The 22875-nt window shown below is 38.5% G+C and overlaps 1 protein-coding gene and 2 long non-coding RNA genes across 7 annotated transcripts in view; 2 read left to right on the top strand and 1 right to left on the bottom strand.

Annotated features, from left to right (window-relative positions):
- Positions 1 to 5566: 5566 nt before the first annotated feature.
- LOC138693003 (uncharacterized) lies at positions 5567 to 8901 on the top strand. The gene is made up of 2 exons (XR_011330190.1): positions 5567 to 6390; positions 8550 to 8901. It is a non-coding gene; the product is annotated as an uncharacterized lncRNA (long non-coding RNA).
- A 697-nt stretch (positions 8902 to 9598) lies between these two features.
- Positions 9599 to 15403, bottom strand: LOC138693002 (uncharacterized). Of its 3 annotated transcripts, none has more exons than XR_011330189.1 (7): positions 15030 to 15403; positions 11979 to 12169; positions 11729 to 11787; positions 11511 to 11580; positions 10730 to 10791; positions 10506 to 10627; positions 9599 to 10164 (listed from the first exon to the last, which is right to left on the bottom strand). It is a non-coding gene; the product is annotated as an uncharacterized lncRNA (long non-coding RNA). The 3 variants fall into 3 exon arrangements; XR_011330188.1 differs by lacking the exon at positions 15030 to 15403 and adding an exon at positions 12839 to 15007; XR_011330187.1 differs by lacking the exon at positions 15030 to 15403 and adding an exon at positions 13004 to 15005.
- A 554-nt stretch (positions 15404 to 15957) lies between these two features.
- Nup133 (nuclear pore complex protein Nup133) overlaps positions 15958 to 22875 on the top strand; it is a 337303-nt gene continuing 330385 nt past the window's right edge. The window contains exon 1 of one of the 3 annotated variants that reach the window (XM_069816497.1): positions 15958 to 16380. In XM_069816497.1, the coding sequence (XP_069672598.1) occupies positions 16271 to 16380 (110 nt within the window). In that variant the 5' untranslated portion in view covers positions 15958 to 16270. The remainder of the gene's footprint in view (positions 16381 to 22875) is intronic. The other 2 variants (XM_069816495.1, XM_069816494.1) reach the window with 2 other exon arrangements.

The following is a 22875-nucleotide window of genomic DNA, read 5'->3' as shown; positions in this document are numbered from 1 at the left end:
TGCACTCAGTCTACTCTCGGTCCTGTCAGTCCACTCTCAGTCAACTCTCTGTCCTCTAAGTACACTCTATGTCCTCTCTGTCCTCTCTGTCCTCTCAGTCCAATCTCTGTCAATGTGCTATAAGTCCACTATGTCCTCTCGGTCTACTCTCTGTCCTCTCTGTCCACTCTGTGTGCTCTAAGTCCACTCTATGTCCTCTCAGGCCACTCTCTGTCCTCTCAGTCCACTCTCTGTCCTCTCAGTCCACTCTGTCGTCTATGTCCAAACTATGTGCTCTAAGTCCACTCCATGTCCTCTCGGTCTACTCTCTGTCCTCTCTGTCCACTCTGTGTGCTCTAAGACCACTCTATGTCCTCTCAGTCCACTCTCTGTCCTCTCGGTCTACTCTCTGTCCTCTCAGTCCACTCTATGTCCTCTCAATCCACTCTATGTGCTCTAAGTCCACTCTATATGCTCTCAGTCCACTCTATGTCCTCTCTGTCCACTCTATGTCCTCTCGGTCCACTCTATGTCCTCTCAGTCCACTCTATGTCCTCTCAGTCCACTCTATGTGCTCTAAGTTCACTCTATGTCCTCTCAGTCCACTCTCGGTTCTCTCAGTCCAGTCTATGTGCTCTAAGCCCACTCTCTGTCCTCTCAGTCCACTCTATGTGATCTAAGTAAACTCTCTGTCCTCTCAGTCCACTCTATGTGCTCTACGTCCACTCTCTGTCCTCCCAGCCCACTCTACGTGCTCTTAGTCCACTCGCTGTCCTCTCAGTCCACTCTATGTCCTCTCGGTCCACACTACGTCCTCTCAGTGCACTCTCTGTCCTCTCAGTGCACTCTTTGTTCTCTTAGTCCGCTCTATGTGCTCTCAGTCCACTCTATGTGGTCTCAGTCCACTCTATGTTCTCTCGGTCCATTCTATGTGCTCTGAGTCCACTCTATGTGCTCTGACACCACTCTCTGTCCTCTCAGTCCACTCTTTGTCCTCTTAGTCCACTCTATGTGCTCTCAATCCACTCTATGTGGTATCAGTCCACTCTATGTTCTCTCAGTCCACTGTATGTGCTCTCAGTCCACTCTCTGTCCTCTCAGACCACTCTATGTGCTCTCTGTCCTCTCAGTCCACTCTATGGGCTCTAAGTCCACTCTCTGTCTTCTCAGTCCACTCTATGTTCTCTCTATCCACTCCCTGTCTTCATTGTCCACTCCATGTCCTTTGTGTCCATTCCCTGTCTTCTCATTCCACTCTATGTAATCTCAGTCCACTTCCTGCTTTCTCAGTCCACTCTATGTCCTCTCAGTCACTCCCTGACTTCTCAGTCCTCTCTATGTCCTCTTAGTCCACTCCCGGTCTTCTCAGTCCATTCTATGTCCCTTTAGTCCACTCTATGTGGTCTCAGTCCACTCTATGTTCTCTCGGTCCATTCTATGTGCTCTGAGTCCACTCTATGTGCTCTGACACCACTCTCTGTCCTCTCAGTCCACTCTTTTTCCTCTTAGTCCACTCTATGTGCTCTCAATCCACTCTATGTGGTATCAGTCCACTCTATGTTCTCTCAGTCCACTGTATGTGCTCTCAGTCCACTCTCTGTCCTCTCAGACCACTCTATGTGCTCTCTGTCCTCTCAGTCCACTCTATGGGCTCTAAGTCCACTCTCTGTCTTCTCAGTCCACTCTATGTTCTCTCTGTCCACTCCCTGTCTTCATTGTCCACTCCATGTCCTTTGTGTCCATTCCCTGTCTTCTCATTCCACTCTATGTAATCTCAGTCCACTTCCTGCTTTCTCAGTCCACTCTATGTCCTCTCAGTCACTCCCTGACTTCTCAGTCCTCTCTATGTCCTCTTAGTCCACTCCCGGTCTTCTCAGTCCATTCTATTTCCCTTTAGTCCACTCTATGACCTCGCAGTCCTCTCCCTGTCTCCTCAGTCCACTCTATGTCTTCTCAGTCCACTCCCTGTCTTCTCAGTCCACTCTATGTAATCTCAGTCCACTCCCTGTCTTCTCAGTGCACTCAATGTCCTCGCAGTCCACTCTATGTCCTTTGAGTCCACTCCCTGCCTTCTCAGTCCTCTCTATATCCTCTCAGTCCACTCCCTGTCTTCTCAGTCGACTCTAAGTCCTCTCAGTCCACTCCCTGTCTTCTCAGTCCACTCCATGTCTTCTCAGTCCACTCCCTGTCTTCTCAGTCCACTCTATGTCCTCTCAGTCCACTCCCTGTCTTCTCAGTCCACTCTATGTCCTCTCAGTCCACTCCCTGCCTTCTCAGTCCACTCAATGTCCTCTTAGTTTATTCCCTGTCCTCTCAGTCCACTCTATGTCCTCTAGGTCCACTCCCTGTCTTCTCAGTCGACTCTACGTCCTCTCAGTCCACTCTATGTCCTCTCAGTCCAGTCCCTGTCTTCTCAGTCCACTCTATGTCCTCTTAGTCCACTGCCTGTCTTCTCAGTCCACTCTATGTCCTCTCAGACCACTGCCTGTCATCTCAGTCCACTCTATATCCTCTCAGTCCACTCCCTGTCTCCTGAGTCCACTCTATGTCCTCTGAGTCCACTCCCTGTTTTCTGAGTCCACTCTATGTCCTCTCGGTCCCCTCCCTGTGTTCTCAGTCCACTCTATGTCCTCTCAGTCCACTCTATGTTTTCTCAGTCCACTGCATGTCTTCTCAGTCCACTCTATGTCCCCTCAGTCCACTCCATATTCTCCCAGTCCACTCCCCGTCTACTCAGTCCACTCTAAGTCCTCTCAGTCCACTCCCTGTCTTCTCAGTCCACTCAGTGTCCTCTCAGTCTACTCCTTGACCTCTCAGTCCACTCTATGTCCTATCAGTCCACTCCATGTCCTCCCAGTCCACTCCCCGTCTTCTCAGTCCACTCTAAGTCCTCTCAGTCCACTCCCTGTACTCTCAGTCCACTCCCTGTATTTTCAGTCCACTCTATGTACTCTCAGTCCAATCTATGTTCTCTCAGTACACTCCCTGTCTCCTCAGTCCAATCAATGTGCTCTCAGTCCACTCTATGTCCTCTGAGTCAACTCCCTGTTTTCTCACTTCACTCCGTGTCCTCTCAGTCCACTCTATGTCCTCTTAGTCCACTCCCTGTCTTCTCAGTCCACTCTATGTCCTATCAGTCCACTCCCTGTCTTCTGAGTCCACTCTATGTCCTCTCAGTCCACTCCCTGTCTTCTCAGTCCAATCTATGCCCTCTCAGTCCACTCCCTGTCTTCTCAGTCCACTCTATGCTTTAGTCCACACTCTGTCTTCTCAGTCCACTCTATGACATGTCAGTCCACTCTACGTACTCTCAGTCCACTCCCAGTCTTCTCAGTCCACTCTCTGTGTCCTCTCAGTCCACTCCCTGCTTTCTGAGTCCACTCTATGTCCTCTCAGTCCACTCCCTGACTTCTCAGTCCACTCTATGTCCTCTTAGTCCATTCCCTGTCTTCTCAGTCCACTCTATGTCCCTTCAGTCCACTCTATATCCTCCCAGTCCACTCCCTGTCTTCTCAGTCCACTCTGTGTCCTCTCAGTCCACTCCCTGTCTTCTCAGTCCACTCTATGTCCTTTGAGTCCAATCGCTGTCTTCTCAGTCCACTCTATGTACTCTCAGTCCAATCACTCTCTTCTCAGTCCACACTATGTCGTCTCAGTCCACTCCCTGTCTTCTCAGTCCACTCTATGTCCTCTTAGTCTACTCTATGTATTCTCAATCCACTCCCTGTCTTCTCAGTCCACTCTATATCCTCTCAGTCCACTCCCTGTCTTCTCAGTCCACTCTATGTGTTTCTTAGTCCACTCCGTCTTCTCAGTCCACTCTATGTCCTCTCAGTCCACTCTATGTCCTCTCAGTCCACTCCCTGTCTTCTCAGTCCACTCTATGTCCTCTTAGTCCACTCCGTCTTCTCAGTCCACTCTATGTCCTCTAAGTCCACTCTATGACCCCTTACACCACTCTATGTCCTCTCAATTCCACTCTCTGTCCTCTCAGTCCTCTCTATGTGCTCTTAGTCCACTCTATATCCTTTCAGTCCACTCTGTGTGCTCTCAGTCCACTCTCTGTCTTGTCAGTCCACTCTCAGTCAACTCTCTGTCCTCTAAGTCCACTCTATGTCCTCTCAGTCCACTCTATGTCCTCTCAGTCCACTCTCTGTCTTCTCAGTCCACTCTCTGTCGTGTAAGTCCACTCTATGTGCTCTAAGTCCACTCAATGTCCTCTCAGTCTACTCTCTGTCCTCTCTGTCCACTCTGTGTGCTTTAAGTCCTTTCTATGTCCTCTCAGTCCACCTTCTGTACTCTCAGTCTACTCTCTGTAATCTAAGTCCACACTATGTCCTCTCAGTCCACTCTATGTGCTCTATGTCCACTCTATGTCCTCTCAATCCACTCTATGTGATCTCAGTCCACTCTCTGTTCTCTCAGTCCACTCTATGTACTCTCAGACCATTCTGTCATCTCAGTCCACTCTATGTGCTCTCAGCCCACTCCATGTACTCTCAGTCCACTGCATGTCCTCTTAGTCCATTCTATATCCTTTCAGTCCACTGTCTGTTCTCTCAGTCCACTCTTTGTGCTCTAAGTCCACTCTCTGTTCTCTCAGTCCACTCCATGTGCTCTAAGTCCACTCTCTGTCGTCTCAGTCCACTCTATGTGCTCTAAGTCCACTCTGTCCTCTCAGTCCACTCTATGTGCTCTCAGTCCACTCTCAGTTCTCTCAGTCCACTCTATGTGCTCTCTGTCCATTCTCTGTCATCTCAGTCCACTCTGTGTGCTCTCAGTCCACTCCATGTCCTCTTAGTCCACTCTATGTCCTCTTAGTTCACTCTCAGTCCACTCTATGTCCGCTTAGTCCACTCTATGTCCTCTCAGTCCACTCTATGTCCTCTTAGTCCACTCTGTGTCCTCTCAGTCCACTCTATGTGCTCTAAATCCACTCTATGTGCTCTCAGTCCACTCTATGTCCTCTCAGTCAACTCTATGTGCTCTAAGTCCACTCTATGTGCTCTAAGTCCACTCTTTGTCCTCTCAGTCCTCTCTATGTGCTCTAAGTCCGCTCAATGTCCTCTCAGTCCACTCTTTGTCCTCTCAGTCAACTGTATGTGCTCTCAGTCCACTCTGTGTCCTCTCAGTCGACTCTCTCTCATCTCTGTCCTATCTGGTTCTCTCAGTCCACTCACAGTCCAACCAGGCCTCTCTCTGTTCTGCCAGTCCACTGTCTGTACTTATATTCCACCCTCTGAATTCTTAGTCCACTCTATGTCCTCTTAGTCCACTCTATGTCCTCTCAGTCCACTCTATGTGCTCTCAGTCCACTCTCTGTTCTCTCAGTCTGTTCTATGTGCTCTCAGTCCATTCCCTGTCATCTGAGTCCACTCTATGTTCTCTCAGTCCACTCAATGTTGTCTCAGGCCACTCCATGTACTCTTAGTCCATTCTATATCCTTTCAGTCCACTCTCTGTCCTCTTAATCCACTCTATGTCCTTTTAGTCCACTCTATGTCCTCCTAGTCCACTCCATGTCCTCTCAGTCCACTCTATGTCCTGTCAGTCTAGTCTTTCTTCTCCGTCCACTCTCTCTCTCTCTCTCTCATCTTAGTCCAATATGGTTCCTCTCAGTCCACTCTCTGTCCTCTGAGTCCATTTTCTGCCCACTGAGTCCCCTCTCTGAGCTTGGAGTCCTCTCTCTGTCCTCTCAGTCCACTCTATGTGCACTCAGTCCACTCTGTCCTCTCAGTCCCATCTGCTTCCTCTCAGTTCACTCACAGTCAAACCAGTACTCTCTCTGTGGACTAAGAATTCAGACAGGGGAATATTCCCCTGTCTGAATTCTTAGTCCACTTTAATGTCCTCTCAGTCTACGCTCTGTTCTTTCAGTCCATTCTCTTTCCTCTCAGTCCACTCTATGTGCTCTCAGTGTATTTCCTTTCCTGTCATTGGGGATTATATGATCTGGTTTTGCAACAATTTGCATTTCTGTCATACTCATACATATGTTTTGGAATTGCATTTATTCGGGGTTCGAACCCGGGTAATAATTTGTTTGTTGTACAGTTCTTTGCCGTACGGGTATCTTGAGCTGAAAGCATAGTGTCATTGCGACTCTGGTGTTCTGTCTGTAAACTACGTCCACGATTTAATACAGTTACAACTTATTACCTTTTCAAATACATGATGGCAGCTTTTCTCTCATCGCTATCGGTAACGAGTTAGAAAGAGAAGACTACCTTTCTAACTCGTTGATCGGTAAGGAGTGTAGTGTTGGCTCCCATGCATACATGCTTAATTTGATTTACGTAGTAGCTTTGCGCGCGTCCGCCATGACAGTTCGCCTTGGCAACAGTTTATTGGATTATACCACAGGAGAGCAGTTGAAAGAAAAGTTATTTATATGCGGATCTACAAATCAAAGTAATAAATTGACACGTCAAAGATAATACATTGATTCAGTTCGTTTATTGTTTCTCTTAATAAGGACTAATGGCAAACTCTAAAATTTGATACCTTATAGGCCAAGAAGGCCTTAATTGGAGATACGTCTTTTCGAAAGATTTCACTCATAATAGGAAGGCACTTACGCCATACACATGACTGATCGTATAATACTAATTTATGCTATTCTTTGAGTTGTATTATTCTTTATTTATTTTTTGACTAATTTTATTTATTTTTTATTTTTATTATACATTATAATTATTTTAAAGTATTATAAACTTATTTTAATAAAGCAAAATCAAGAATTTTTTTAAATTACATAAAATTAATGAATAATGTATTTATTTGCAAAACTAATCTTTCAGGTAAAGCTCCCTGTAAAGCCGATTTGAATAATTTGAAGGGAAAAATTGTTCCGGGGCCGGGTATCGATCCCGGGACCTCTGTTGAACGTACCAGCACTCTGCCAACTGAGCTACCCGGGAACTCCACCCGACACCATCTCAACTTTTCCCTTTATATCCACATAACTCGCGTGGGCTGACGAAACGCCAGAGACCCACATCGAGCACACACAATCACAGAGATTGTGTGCACTCGATGTGGATATAAAGGGGAAAGTTGAGATGGTGTTGGGTGGGGTTCCCGGGTAGCTCAGTTGGCAGAGAGCTGGTACGTTCAACAGAGGTCCCGGAAACGATACCCAGCCCCGGAACAATTTGTCCCTTGAAATTATTCAAATCGGCTTTACAGGGAGCTTTACCTGAAAGATTAGATTTGCACAATATATACGTTACTGTGTACGTTAACAGAAAACCACAATTCCAAGTCATACAGAGATTGTAGCTCAGTTGGCAGAGCGCTGGTACGTTCAACAGAGGTCCCGGGATCGATACCCGGCCCCGGAACAATTTTTCCCTTCAAATTATTCAATGTATTTATTTGTTTACAAACAATTTTAAGAAACACAAACAAGTATTGAAAATGTTCATGGGTTAATAATAATTATTGTACCCTAGAATTAATGTGAGAGTTCCTTGTAGAACGTTTTATAAACAACATCTCTTATTACTGGTGTTGACCCTTTGCATAGCTGCTGCAAATCGTTGTACTTCTCAACCGAAATCTTTGGAGAGGTGACATTAAGAAGAGGCAGAGAAAGCTTCAAAATTTCAGAAATATTCCGTGATTTCAGAGATAGCTGCTCATAATGTTCGTCCAAATGACTGGTTTTTACAAAAACGCAGTTAGGGTCGTCTTTGGTCACTCTGACTTCTCTGACTGTAGTCCATTCAATCTGTTTCTTTTTGTGCCAATTTCATACTCTAGACAGCTTAATAATGTTGAAATAGTTAGTTTGCTCGAATTTATAAATAAATGTTCATTTTTGGCATCACGTGGCAATCCATGGATTATAGGGAGCCTAGCAATACACTGCACACATAGACGTAACGACCAATTTTAAAAATGGTAATACCTAACGAAGAGACGTAAGCGACTTGCGAGTCTGATACGCCAGTTCGTCTGAAAAAGAAAGAAAGAGCAATGGCGTTTACGACGATAACACGATGTTCACTGCCAAGTAACCATTAGAGATGGATCTGCGCCAGTTCGTCAGAATATAGATATGGTCCAACGAAGTGTGCTGGCAAAGTATCTCCAAATTTTTGGTTTTGGCGCTTACGTCACTTCGTCAGATAAGCGACGATATGTACTGTAAACGAAAGAAAAATTGAGTGCCGACACCAATTTCCCAAATAAAGATGGAAAGTTGCTGTGAAAGTGGAGTCCGGTGGAGAGGTACGGGTAGGCAGGATCGCTCTGTCGAGATAGAAGGGGCAGGCGGCAGGGAAGGGCAGCACATTCATTTCATTACTGTGTTTCCTTACTAATTAAAGGGAAAAGACAAGTTTTCGTAAGATCGAGTTAGTGACAGGTTAGGTTAGTATGATTTGCATATATTTACAATTGTCTAAAAAAAAAAAAAAAAAAAAAAAAAAAAAAAAAAGTCAAAACTACATCCAAACCTCTCTCTTCCAGGCTATCCTGTAGGGAGTCCTTGCCTTCTTTTGGTAACGCTATTGTAAAGATTTACCGGTAAAGGTGTAACCAAATGTAATTGTTCATTTTTCCAGAAATAATGCCTTATCTCCAATGGCCCAATTACTACTGGTATTGAGATTCTATGCCACTGGGAGAACATTGACAACAGTAGGAGATTTTTGTGGGGTCCACGAAGTTACAGCAGGAACTGTTGTCAATCGAGCTAGTGCTGCACTTGCTGCTTGGTTTAATTGAAGTGATGACTTTTAATGCTTCATTGGGAGTAGTTTTATTTGCTCCAGTAATTAAGTGCAAGGCTTGTTTTTTTCTTCCGAGGGATTCTGGCTCTCTTTTTGATGCTGTTACGAATACTTCTGAATAGTATTTTAATACAGGTTTTATGTACACATTATAGGTCTTGATTAAAGTTTTCCTAGAACTGTCTGCTAGTTGTTTAGTCAACTCTCCGAAGATAGATTGGAATATCAATAAGGCATCACTCATGAGACAACTGTCAGGAGATAATGTGGTAGGGTGGCAAGTTCCCTTCTCCTTCCTTGCATATATTGCTCGCCAGTAGGAGTAGGCCTAACATATTTCACTAATCAGACTTAAGATATGCTTGCTATATATTATTATTTAACAAATTGTAACAGTTTATTGAATTTTAGACGTGACAGTTTTTCTTCATTTCCTGAAAGTTTTGGAATTGGCATTTATGTTTTGCAAGGGAGCTGTTTCATTCACGCTAGGCCTAGTGATTCATGTATGCAAACATATTCATATCGTTACTTTTTAAATATATTTTATTGCTGGGATCCCTCACAGTGATCTCTTAACAGGCTAATGCACTGTATCTGCAATTCAAATTTATTTTACATAAGCAAAATATGGTAAAACAACATTTTTCAAGAGGCACATTAATTGAACCGTCGGCTGGAACAACGTTATAAGTTACATTTGGCCAAATTTACAGGAGCTGCAAAAATGTGTATGCGTACAACTTTGTTCTTATGAGGGTAGCAAACTTTTGAGTGGACAGTTGCAAGCCAAGGAGTATAGCAAGGTAACATGACATACAACAATATTACACGAAAACACACCGAATGAAAATTTTGTAACTTACAATGTTGTTCCAGCTGACGCTTCAATTGTATTCAGGTACTCTGTGAATGTGTAATTAAAACAAGAGAGATGGACTATAGTTGCAATTAAATTTAAAATTTATTTATTTATTTTGTGTAAACAAAACACGACATTTTTCAGGAGACACAATAAGCATAATCATTTATTACATCCACTGTCTCATTATATATGCTATGGTACATGTCATATTTGCAAATTAATAATATGCAGGCTAATACATAAGAATACATAGTAACTGTAATTAAACACAACACAAATACATATGCAAATACACAAAACTTGGAAAACTGTGGCAGAGCCAACTTCAGCTATAAGCCCCATTTGTTAGAGATCTGCACGGGCCATAATTTTTAGGCCCGGCCCATCTCGGCCTGATCTGAACCAGACCCGAACCCAACCAGAAACCTTAGATTAGCTTATAATTATCACCTGACTCGAACCTAATCCTGAAGACTAGCAGATAAAGCAGAGACCATAGGGATCAAGAACAGCTGCAAGAGATTATCACTCCATTAGAAGGATGAGAAGAAGTAATCTCCCAGTCATCCAGGTCAAACAAATCTGGTCAACAAAATTAAACATATTTTTTGTTAAAACATAAAGAATGGGTGATTATTGTAGCATTTACTTTCTGCCACTAATTGAAGATGTCCTTGTAGATGGACCACCCATTAAAGAGGAGGAAAAAGTAATGTAAAAACTCCAAATGTTACTTTTGATATTCCAAACCCCATCTCTTTCCAAACATAAGGACATGACTTACTTTTATTTCAGATCATTCTTTGTTATAATGTTAGCATCCAACTTTCAACTAATGTATTTTTTAAAGAAATCACTGTAATAGTATTGAAGTTCATGCATTTCTAACATCTCAAGTATAATTAAGTTAACATTAGACTTACAGTTCACAGATGGAGAAAGATTTTTCAATGTGGCTAATGCATTCCTCAGAGGCTTGCTTTTTCTTTATTTTTTTTTAAGCATCCTTGGGGTGTAACTCGATCAGCTATTATCCCATTATCAGCTGAAATATTTAAGAGAGGGATATATGCTTATATTCAGACCTTTCTGGGTTTAGCCTATACTACTTACACTGAATAAACCAGTAATTTCACTTAAAACTTACTTTCATTACACTGTGTAGACACCTGTACAGTGGAAGACCTTCATCTGCTGCACCAGCTCACTCTGTAATATTTTAAGAGTGGAATTAATTCTTAAGATATTTAATTCTGGAGAAAGATGATGTTTTATCATAAATGTGTGGACACTTCAAAGTCAGCAGCTGTAACAGTATTGTATTTTCTAACGTGCTATTAATCCAAACTCATTTTTAACAATAAGAAAGTAAAGCTGCAATAAAAAAGAGAGAGAAAAAACCAAGCAAATAGTTCTATTGTAAATAGAGTGTAGTCAGTTTCTGTTTTATCTTATGAAAAGATATTTTTCAGTTTTTCTGTACACAAGAAATCATTCACAAGTTTCCTTACAGTAAAATTGAAATACAACTTAACATAATGTGGCCTAATCTGATTACAAACCCATTGCAGAGAAATCTCAAAATAAATTCTTCAGTTCAGTGTATTTTCTATTTTTAGGCCTACATTTATAAATTTCAAATTCCCACTCAAATCCCACGTAATATTATAATACAATGATGTTTACTTTTTATGACATCCATTTCTTGTGACCAATTCATCATTATGTACAATTTATATTTTAACATTTTTTTTTTTTTGCATCTAATTTATCTACTGCTTGCTACAGATTTCATATAGTATGTGTGTTAGTTTTATTTTCAACATGTTGGCTGAAAATGTGTTTACATGTTACAGCTATTTCAGATTGCAAAAGTAAGCATCATATGTAGAATGTGAAAGAACGTTTTGTAGTATAAATCAAATTACCTGGAGATATTGTTGGGATGTCCAGTTTCACTTCAAAAACTAAAGAATTGCACTGTGAACCTGAATGGTACTGTAAATAAAAAAGAAATAATAGTATTATAATGTAATACCGACATTAAATTAAATTTGTATAACAATTTTCAAGAATCTAATATTTTTTTTTTATCTCTAAAGCTCATCATCTCCTTCTTCTGACTCTTAATTCCTTACACACTAACCTCATTCGTGTTATTAGCTGCACTGGTATCAGTGGAACTTGGTTTAGTTACTACTTCGGCTGTAACAAAAGTAAGTAAATAAATGAGTGAATGAATAAATAAATAAAAAGAATTCAAACTTGTGTTATACAATTTCCTCTGCTTATTATTTAATAATTGTATAACTTAACATATAAATGAACTTATGCATTGAATATGAATCAAAATCACTGAGAAATCACTCAATTGATAGGAGAATTAAATCACTTACCTTGGATAAGTTTGGATTTGGTTTTGCTTCAGTTGGAGGGGCTCCAATTGTTTGTAGCCTGCATTGTTTCTCTGCAGCAGCAATTTTATTTGTGTTCTTTTCCAAGAATTCAAAATTGCTTCTCAGCTGTTTTCAGGTCCTTGTATCTGTGCTGATGTTACTATATTCTTCCAATGCTTCATTCTATAATACTAAAAAGGAAGTAAAACTAGGTTAATTCCATATGCAATCTACAACATTAGGAAATATACTGTATTTCTCTTTTTCCCTTATCTAAGTTTCTATACCTAAATAAGCAAAAGCTTTTAATGGATGATTGTCAGTACAATATCAAACATATGACTATACTGTACATTGAAACTTTGGAAAAAAAAAACTGAATATCTGCTGTTTCTGTGTTATTTTACGAGGTGTTGAATGTGCATTACAAACAGATAGGCCTATTGCATTTTAGTGGAAACGTCTCTCCACCTCATGCTGTTCTTTTAAAAAATAACGTTAGGCCCTATGTGATCGAATGGTATATGGGCCTAATACAAAATATCCGCCCACTTATATTAACAGTAAAATACGTAGGCCTAACGTACTGAAATATTGATAATTTGCTAGGAACAATGTACCTTGCTGTACTAATGTTGATTAGAAATCCCAGGCCAAAGACATTATTCATTATTATCAGTATCAGTGAACTTTTCTTTTTTAAACGAGTTATTGTGCCTTCGACCCATGATTTGCAGCCGTGAAGTACACTATTTCTAAAAAATTACCGAAATAGGCCCTATTCACTAATAATGTAGGCTATACAATAAACTGAAAGCACACTTAATATTAATTACAATACAAAAATAATTGCCACCTACACTTCTTGTGCAGTTACACGTGAATAAAACAATGATTATGGAGAAAAACGCATTTTTGCTGGAACCCGCACCCGTCCTGTTTAGGCCTATTAATTAAAACCAAAATACTATCATATGGTAGGAATTATTACTATTCGAAAAGAAACATAACCTTTAAAATCTTACCTTTTGCTTCCATGTAAAGTTTCTTCATACAGTATATGTAATTTTCTGTTCTTCACTCTGTTATTTTTTGGCTGGAGCTTCAGTATTATAATAAATAATAACAATAATGCTTACAATAAAACCTCAAAATAAATAGTATCATATAAACACGGAACATAAACATGAAATACGCGGGGAAAGGTATACCAACGCAATAAATTTCACTACATTTTCAGTAACTTCATTGCCAACGTAATAAAATTGTTACTATATCTTCCGGATAAGAATCCTGCAGTTAAAATCCGCTGGTAGTACAGAACAAAATATTTACCTTCCAGATTGCTAAACTGGAGTATACGAATCTGGAGCTTTAACAGGCGATCGTAGTACAGTGTCATTTAATAATGGAAGAAATTGAAAACAATAATGCAATTAAACTTCAAAGACCTGCCGAATGTTAACTATGAGAGCGTGGCGATAATACCATCCCTGTTTAATTTTCCAAGCCATTTGCAAAAGGTACGATATAATATTATCTCTGTTGTTACAATATTAATATAATTAAAATCAATCAGTAGTTTACGACAATAAAGAATACTTATCAGACTAGAGAAATCACACTGAGTGAAAATGTACTATTACGACTGCTGTTACGATAAATGGTTTAAACATCTTTTTACCAAGGATGGGTCGTGATGAAATAAAGATGAATGGCAGATGAGCGCTGTATTTATTGAAGTATTATAATATGATTCATCTTTGGCGATATTATAAAAAAATAAATTCAAACACCCATATAACCAAGCCCCTACAGTCTCGGCTGCGCGAAACGAGGAAACCGGGGCAAATTGAACGCTGCGCTTGCCGCCATATTGTTGGAGAGCAGACGCATAATAGCAATACGTAAATCACGCAAATTAACGCTGTGATGATCTAAAATTGACAGATTATGGCCATTTTCGACATTTAACGTAAAATTAGGACGAAATAAACATATTTAAAGTTTCATTGATATGCGTTAGAACATTAAAGAAAAGAAAATACGTACGCAGCAATTTATAGAAAACATGCTCATACATCCATAAATAGGCCTACACAATACACATTATAGCTTGTATAATTTTACGATAATCAGCAAATTGTTAGGTTTCAGAGAATATAAAATTATATTAACATACATTACTCTTAGATCACAAGACATAAATATATGCACCTTGATTACACAAGTTCTTATTATAATCAAATTCTTAAGCGAAATAAATATGTGATAATCAGTATAGACTTGTTGTCAAGTTTTAGAGAATCAAAATTATATTACCGATACTTCTAGACCACAGGACATAGGTAATCTGGCAAAATATAATGTGCGAAGGTAGCCAAATAACATTGAATTCATTCTTCAATTGATCTGTATAGCGCTAAATGCGCTGATCGATCAATAAATTATTTTTAAAAATATTCAATTAATAAAGGGAATGCTATCAATTATAAAAAGTATCTGTACCTAATACATTGCAAACAATAGGTAATTTGAAGACCTAAAAACTAAACAATCACTTTATGCAAGATAAAAAAAACACATTTTTATGTGTGGATTTTTTACATATTATATTTTTATTTTAAATAAATAAAATAGATATATCATTGCTTGCGGAGTGATGGTACATAATTGTTATGCACATATGTAATATCAATAAGATGCCATTCTTTGCTTTTGTTAATAAAATATATGTTCGGAAAAATGTAAAAGAGTTATTTATAGGTGAACTCTGAATTATAAGTTCACAAAGAAGGCTTAGCTATTATAGCTATTTACTTATTTATTTATTTATTATCTGTATATTTATTTATCCATATATGGATCTTGAATGAAAGTTTATAATCTTGCAGATAAATTCATTTACATAATAAAAACAAAAATTTATCTTTCCACTAATGTTTTAACATATGATGTGTAAGTCTAACTATTTCTAAATCAAACGGGATCAAATAACCCCACAAGATTAAATAGAAATATTGATAAAATTCCATTCCACCCATACTTTACCATTAAAGATATTGTGTCTATCACCAGGCTACACCAATGTATTGTAGTACTGTTTCCGAATTTCGCGCCGCAAACACTCCCTATAATGGCGGATGCTAGCCGATTCAATTTGTGACATTTTCCTTGCCTGCCACTCACGGCTATGTGTCTCTAGTAAGTATTACAAACTCTTTGAATGACCACTCAATATCTTTCTCTTTCTAACTCGTTGGCCTGTTGCTCTGGTAACAACGGTTGATTTGCCAAACCAACGAGTTACTCGTTGTGCGAAACTTATAGTTTCCAATGGCGAATGCTTAATAAACAGACCTGCTGCGCATCGTTGTGATCAGGAATTGTATACAGCTGTAATGGAGCGCTGTGCTGTTGTGGAGGGAGCGGAGCGTTGGGAGTGAGCCATAAGCAAGAGAGCGAGGTGAAGTTGCCTTGCTCTCCCAAGAGTAGTGAGCGAAATGTAATTAACGACTCGCTCTTTTGTAGGGAGCGAGCGGAGAGCCGCTCCAGAGCGGGAGTCGTTCATTCCAAACGACTCGCTCATGAGCGACCCTTTACTACTTAATAGCTCTCTTGGCTACATTTATTGTACACACACTGTTAGCATTGGCACGTTTCGTCTTTGATTCTCTGTCGATTTTTCTATTGTTTCCTTACTTTTGCGTCAATTGTCAATTAATGTTTTTGCGTCAGCCATTTTACTGACAATTGCTAGCTACCATCGGTTAAACTATAAAACGTCTTTGCTACCATCAGCTGGCAGCATGTTTGTCCATATTGGCAACATGGCACTGTAGTTCCAAGCTCGGCCGCATAATTGTCATGTCCCATCCAAAGACGTTATAATAGTATACGGTCCCATCTTTAAAAAAACAAGTATAAAATATCCGTTGCGTGCGATTCGTACGAGTGCGTTACCATGTAGTGAACGCTTACCTTGAAAGGGTAGTTAGGTGTTGAATAAATACTATAATTAGCCTGCAAAATAGCAATAATCTATTTTTCGTGGATAATATTGTTTTTTTGCAGTTTTCAGGGAAATTTAGTTCATTCTAGGAGTGAAAAAAAAAAGCAATGGCTAGGGAAATTCTAACGCATGACGTTGGCCGCTCTGCAGTAATTTAGAAATTTAAACTGAACGAATGTGTGGCGTTGGGACATGTGTTAAGTATTTGGGAATGCTTTAAAATAATTGTACACATGCTTTATTGTCTTGTCAATTTCTGTCAATTTAAATAGTTGCCTACATGGATCGTGGAGGATCGTCTTTCATACCAAAATCTCTATTATTACCAAGAGTACACAGAGCTCCAACATCTAACAGGAGCCCTGTGCTTCCAACAATAAGGAAAACAGGGTAATATTATACTTTTTTTTTCTTAATTAAATCTTAAGCTTAATTTAAAAAAAAATCAGTATACGAATACTTCAGAATTATCTTAAAATATATAAAAAAAAAAGTGTGTTTGTCGAATGCCCATCATCATGCATACGAAAAGGAAGTTTTCAATGCCAGTAATTTATTTTGTGTGCACAAGGTTGGAATTTTGGAGTAAGAGGGAAAGGAAGGTGTCCGTGTTCTGAAATTTATCCAAGTAATACATAGCTCCCGTTTTGAGAAGTGAGACTGTAGCATCGGTCTAATTGAAGGTTCAGTATGTTCGTGCCACTAGACGAATTTTTACAATTTTATCATTGCACTATATGTGAGATGTTCACTATATTATTGCAAAAAAAAAAAAACGCAGTTCAGGAACAAAATTTAAAAATAATTAGCAGTGATTCGAATGAGTCGGGCATTATTGTCTTGTTGGCATGCTTTCTGCTTCATCGACTATATGACTCCTGACTGGAAGGAGCAGAGACTGCAGTATTTCAAACAAAATACGTTAGATTAGATGTGTAGTATTATGTGAGAGATTAGATTTGGTTGGATGAGGTGTGTATTATTATGTGATAAGTCAAGTTAGGTTTGGTTAGGTGTGTAGCATTATGCGAGAGATTAGGTTAGATTACGTGTGTAGTATTATGTGAGGGCAAGGTAGAGTATCCACTGGCCACTGAACTAATATTGCACACTTTTATCACTGCCAATGTGGTGCTATAAACCAATTTTCAACATTTTACCACATCCACAACACATTTCAATTTTTACTGCACTATATAGGCTATATGGAATTATCACAGCAGTAACACATTGATTAATGCACAAGACATACGCTTAACGAGCTAAATGTAATTATAATTATGAAGAATAGAGACGAGAGTCACCCGTCTTCATGTTCCACTTCTTCTGTCATTAGATGACTCCTGATACGACATACACCAAGGAGGGCAACATTTGCGAACGAAATGATAGGTACTAAACGTAAGGAATGTTACTACAGGTTAGGTGTGTAGTATTATGTGAGACGTTAGGTTACAGTATGTGTAGTATTATGTGAGAAGTGTTGGCGACACTGAAAACCCCGTCACATTCAGGAAATATGGCGATGGTTTTCATTCTTGCACGACGAATTTGGTAACTTATGTAAGTAAAGTACGTACTTGGATCAGGCTGGGTTGGCATACAGCTCTCCCAGTAATCACATCCAATTTCCACTAATTACTGAGTCATTCCTTGTATGTTACACTCGGACTATAATATTCAAGTCTGCTTCACAGGGAGTTATTAACTGAAAGCCAGAGTTGCATAATATATAGTTCGTTAACAGAAAGCCACAATTTAAGTGTGCACTCAAAGTTGGGTTTCTGGCGTCTTGTCAGCCCATTTGAGTTATATGGATATAAAGAAAAAAATTGTCATGGTGTCGTGTATGATTCCTGGGTAGCTCAGTCGACAGAGCATTCGTGTGCTAAGCAAAGAGTCCCAGGATCGATACCCGGCCCCGGAACAATTTTTGCGTATGAAATTATTCACAGAGTAATTTATTTTCCGTTCAGCATATACGTACATCTCTTCATAATTGCTGTTAAGTTATGTATGTTACAAAAAAAAATGAACATATGATTACATGCAAGTCTCTTTAAGAAGTAAATTTCTGTGAAGTGCATAACATTAGAATTTCAATATATTTTCTGGCAGTGCCAAAGATCTTGTTCTTTAAACTGATATAAAGAATATATAAATCAGAAACCGAATTAAAAAGATACACGGTATTTTTTTTATGTAATGTATGTTACACTAGATGTTACGTATGTTACACTGTCCAATTGAATACATATTTATGAGACCTAAATTATGTAAAATTACATAAGAATGGTTGTTACAGTTATATTACAAGTATAGCTAAATGAACTTTTATGCATAAATAAACTACATACTTACGGCTTTTATGTTTGAGAATAAGGTGCTTAGGAAAATATTTGGGGCTAAGAGGGATGACGTTACAGGAGAATGGAGAAAGTTACACATCACAGAACTGCACACATTGTATTCTTCACCTGACATAATTAGGAACATTAAATCCAGACGTTTGAGATGGGCAGGGCATGTAGCACGTATGGGCGAATCCAGAAATGCATATAGAGTGTTAGTTGGGAGGCCGGAGGGAAAAAGACCTTTAGGGAGGCCGAGACGTAGATGGGAAGATAATATTAAAATGGATTTGAGGAGGTGGGATATGATGATAGAGAATGGATTAATCTTGCTCAGGATAGGGACCAATGGCGGGCTTATGTGAGGGCGGCAATGAACCTCCAGGTTCCTTAAAAGCCAGTAAGTAAGTACTTACGGCATTTAAGGAACCCGGAAGTTCATTGCTGCCCTCACATAAGTCCGCCATCGGTCCTGATCCTGTGCAAGAATAATCCAGTCTCTATCATCATATCCCACCTCCCACTTTTATATTATCCTCCCATCTACGTCTCAGCCTCCCAAAGATCTTTTTCCCTCTGGCCTCCCAACTAACACTGTATGCATTTCTGATTCGTCCATACATACTATATGCCCTGCCCGTCTCAGATGTCTGGCTTTAATGTTCCTAGTTATGTCAGGTGAAGAATACACTGTGTTGTGTAACTTTCTCCATTCTGTAACTTCATTCCTCTTAATCCCCAAATATTTTCCTAAGAACCTTATTCTCAAATATCCTTAATCTCTGTTCCTCTCTCAAAGTGAGAGTCCAAGTTTTACAACCATACAGAACAACCGGTAATATAACTGTTTTATAAATTCTAACTTTCAGATTTTTTGACAGCAGACTAGATAACAAAAGCGCCTCAACCGAATAATAACAGGCATTTCTGTGTTTAATTTCCTCCCAAGTGTCATTTATATTTGTTACTGTTGCTCCAAGATATTTGAATTTTTCCACCTCTTCGAAGGATAAATCTCCAATTTTTATATTTTCATTTCGTACAGTATTCGGTCACGAGACATGATCATATACTTTGTCTTTTCGGAATTTACTTCCATACCTATCGCTTTACCTGTTTCAAGTAAAATATCCGTGTTTTCCCTAATCGGTTGTGGATTTTTTCCTAACATATTCACGTCATCTGCATAGACAAGAAGTTGATGTAACCCGTTCAATTCCAAACCCTCCCTGTTACCCTGAACTTTTCTAAGGGCACATTCTAGAGCAAAGTTAAAAATTAAGTAAAGATAATGTTGCATTTCCTTTCTTTAGCCTGCATTGGATTGGAAAAGCATCTGACAGAAACTGACCTATATGGACTCTGCTAAATAAAACTGGGTACAATAAAGTAAAAAAAAAGTCTTTTTCAAACACATTAATTTCACTTGGAAATTCATAATAAACTCTTGTCCCAAAGATCTTCAATGTAGCTTGAGGCAAAATCTGGAGTATTTATCAAATTTTACATGAGAAAGTTCCTCTTCATCAACAGTGAGAGTCTTTGCATATTTTTACCTGATATACGTAGGCACTAGATTTGAACTTTTGGCTCTACATCGACTACACAAAGCACAGATTAAAAGTGTGTATTTATTCTTAAACTAGCCGTACCCGTGCGCTCCGCTGCACCCATTAGAAATAAATATAAAGTAATTTCATAATTAAAATAGGACGTTTGATCCAGGGAACATTCGTGTTTGATAGAAGGATAAATCGTTTAATATTTTCTTAATTTAAATTGTATTTGCATAATTAAAATGCGATCATTTTGATCCAGAGACCACTCATTTGGTCATAAAAATTATTTTAGGAAATACAGGAAACGAATGTACAGAATAGCCTATCAGTTTTCTGTGCATAAGAAGCTATTTTACTCTTACCTGTTCTCGATTCACTCAGAAGTTACTGTAATAACATTATAGCATTATGTCCGTCTAGAGAAACTACACTTTCCAATGGTGAATTAATAATTAATTATACAAATCGGTTAATTTAGCTTCTGATATTACTTCATACAAACACAGAAACATTATCTGTAGGCTATCTTTCATAGCTTTCGATTGTTGCTGTCCAAGGCTCCTTATAGACGAAGTCATTTGTTTTTTAATTCATTACACGGCCTTAGATGGCAGTTATTTTAATTTTAAAACTCATTTATCTCATTAAATATCAGTCCTATCAAACTTTTTCAAGGAATAAAACGTATGGGAAATTATTTTTAAAGAAACTTTTGTTATGTAACATTTTTCACAAAAATCAATAATAAGCGAGATATTTCGATTTATTTAATTCAGGCCCCCTTATAACCCCCCTTTTAAATAATGTATTTTGAATGCCATATAGCCTAAAATCTGAGTTACAACGAACTTAATTTATATTCCAATTTTCATCGAAATCCGTTCAGCCATTATCGCGTGAAAAGGTAACAAACATACAGACAGACAGACAGACAGACATACAAACAAAAATTTCAAAAAAACGATTTTCGGTTTCAGGGTGGTTAATTGTATATGTTAGGACCAATTATTTTTGGAAAATCGAAAATTACCAGAAAAATTTCGGCTACAGATTTATTATTAGTATAGATTGAGGAGCACAGCCATCTGTGAAAATAGCTACTGAATTCAGATTGGAGAATTCTGATTTTAACTTCAGTATCACTTCCTTCATACAAGTCCAAACAGAAAATTTATCATGGGAGAGATCATTTCTTACCATAACAAAGGAACGAATGATATTTTGCAACCACACACAGCAAGTAGACAAACTTACTTGATCATGACTCCAATGAGCAGCTTGAATTTCGTTGTTGACTGGCTTCTTCACTACTGCTGGCTTTTTACTGGGGCTGTTAGGCATGACCTTTTTCACTTTGTTTACAGCTTTGACTAAAGATTGAGGACATTTGTAACTTGAAGTTGTGTGAGGAATAGTAACACCCTTCTTCTGTGCCTCATCCTTCTTTTCTGTCCATTCCCGTGCTCTATCATCAGCCTGCAAACACTTCAATTTCAATTTTTTAGAATCCATTGATATTTTTTTCTTTTCAGTTCCTCTGTTCTTCTTTTCTTTATCCCTTTCTTTCTCCAAATATTTTTTTATGAAGTTCATTTTGTTTCAATTTCTCACGCCATTTTCTTACTGTTTCTGTTGAACTCATGTTATCTACAGTAAGATGAATTAATTTCAGAAATAATATTTAAAAATCAGTATTATATGACAGCAAAGTACTGTTTTTTATATTAAGAATATAATCATAATAATAAATGGTGTATAAATTAGTTTGAAGAATAGCATTTTTATAGGGGTTACTGTATCCGTTATGTAACTTGGTGATTCAAGCAAGATGCGCCGTGACATAGATCATGACATATTGTATTAACCAATAGGCGTCAGTGAATTACATGCTGTTGTGAAGAGAGATTGATATTCACTGAAGTGCAGTGTTTCGTTCTCCAGGCATAATGAGGCAAAAGGAGAAACCGGTAACTGAAATAGACGAATTCGACTGTAGTCAAGTTTTGGAATTTTACGATAGGGGGAATTTCCTACTGCAGAAAAACTGGTGTCTGGTATGAAGGAAGCGACGGGATTTGAGAGTAGTAAATTGTCCATACTAAAAATTTTGAAGTCCTTGGGATTTAAATATCACAAATGTAACTATGACAGAAAATTTCTGATGGAGAGAATGATATTTCTGCAGCGAGAATAATGTTTCTCAGAACAGTGCATGAGATAAGGGCTTCGAGAATTAAAAATATTTGTTATGCATGGATGAAACGTGTCTTAATCAAAATCATAGTCTGAAACAATTCAGGCAGAATAGTGATAGTTCTGGTATAGATGGCTGATTAATAATGTCATGCTTTATCAGTCGCAACAGGATTTATTCCACAAAGTAAATTAGTGTTTATGTCTAAATCAAATACTGATTATCCTGCAGAAGTGAATTTGGAATGTTTCAAGATGTGGTTCACGACGCGGTTCCTTCCTTATCTTGCACCAGAGTCGATTATTGTAATTGACAACATAGAGAACAAACCTCCGACTTCCAGTTCTAAGAAGAGTGACAGCCTGGTTACTTGCAAACAATGTGCCTCATTCTGATAAGCAGACACGGATGGAATTATTGCAGTTGGTGGAAATATATAAGCCCCAGATGAAGCTGTATGAACTCGATGGCATTACCAGACAATATGGACACAGAGTTGTTAGATTACCGCCCTATCACTCCCAATAAAATGCCATTGAACTCATTTGGGCACAAGTAGAGGGATATTTAAAAAAAAAAAAAACACAGAATTGCATATAGGCTAACATGAGAAAAGAGATAAAACAGAAACAAATGCAAGATATAAGTTTAAATACAAATTAAAAATGAAAAAAAAAAAAAAAAAAAAACGGAAAACAAATATAGATATTACCTAAATAAAAGACACAGATATAGATATACATGAAAAATACCAAATAAAAATAAATTAAAAAGAGTTAAG

Source organism: Periplaneta americana, chromosome 17, assembly GCF_040183065.1.
Source record: "Periplaneta americana isolate PAMFEO1 chromosome 17, P.americana_PAMFEO1_priV1, whole genome shotgun sequence".
NCBI lineage: Eukaryota > Metazoa > Arthropoda > Insecta > Blattodea > Blattidae > Periplaneta > Periplaneta americana.
The sequence above is the reverse complement of the archived record's forward strand: the minus strand, read 5'-3'. Positions and strand labels throughout refer to the sequence as shown.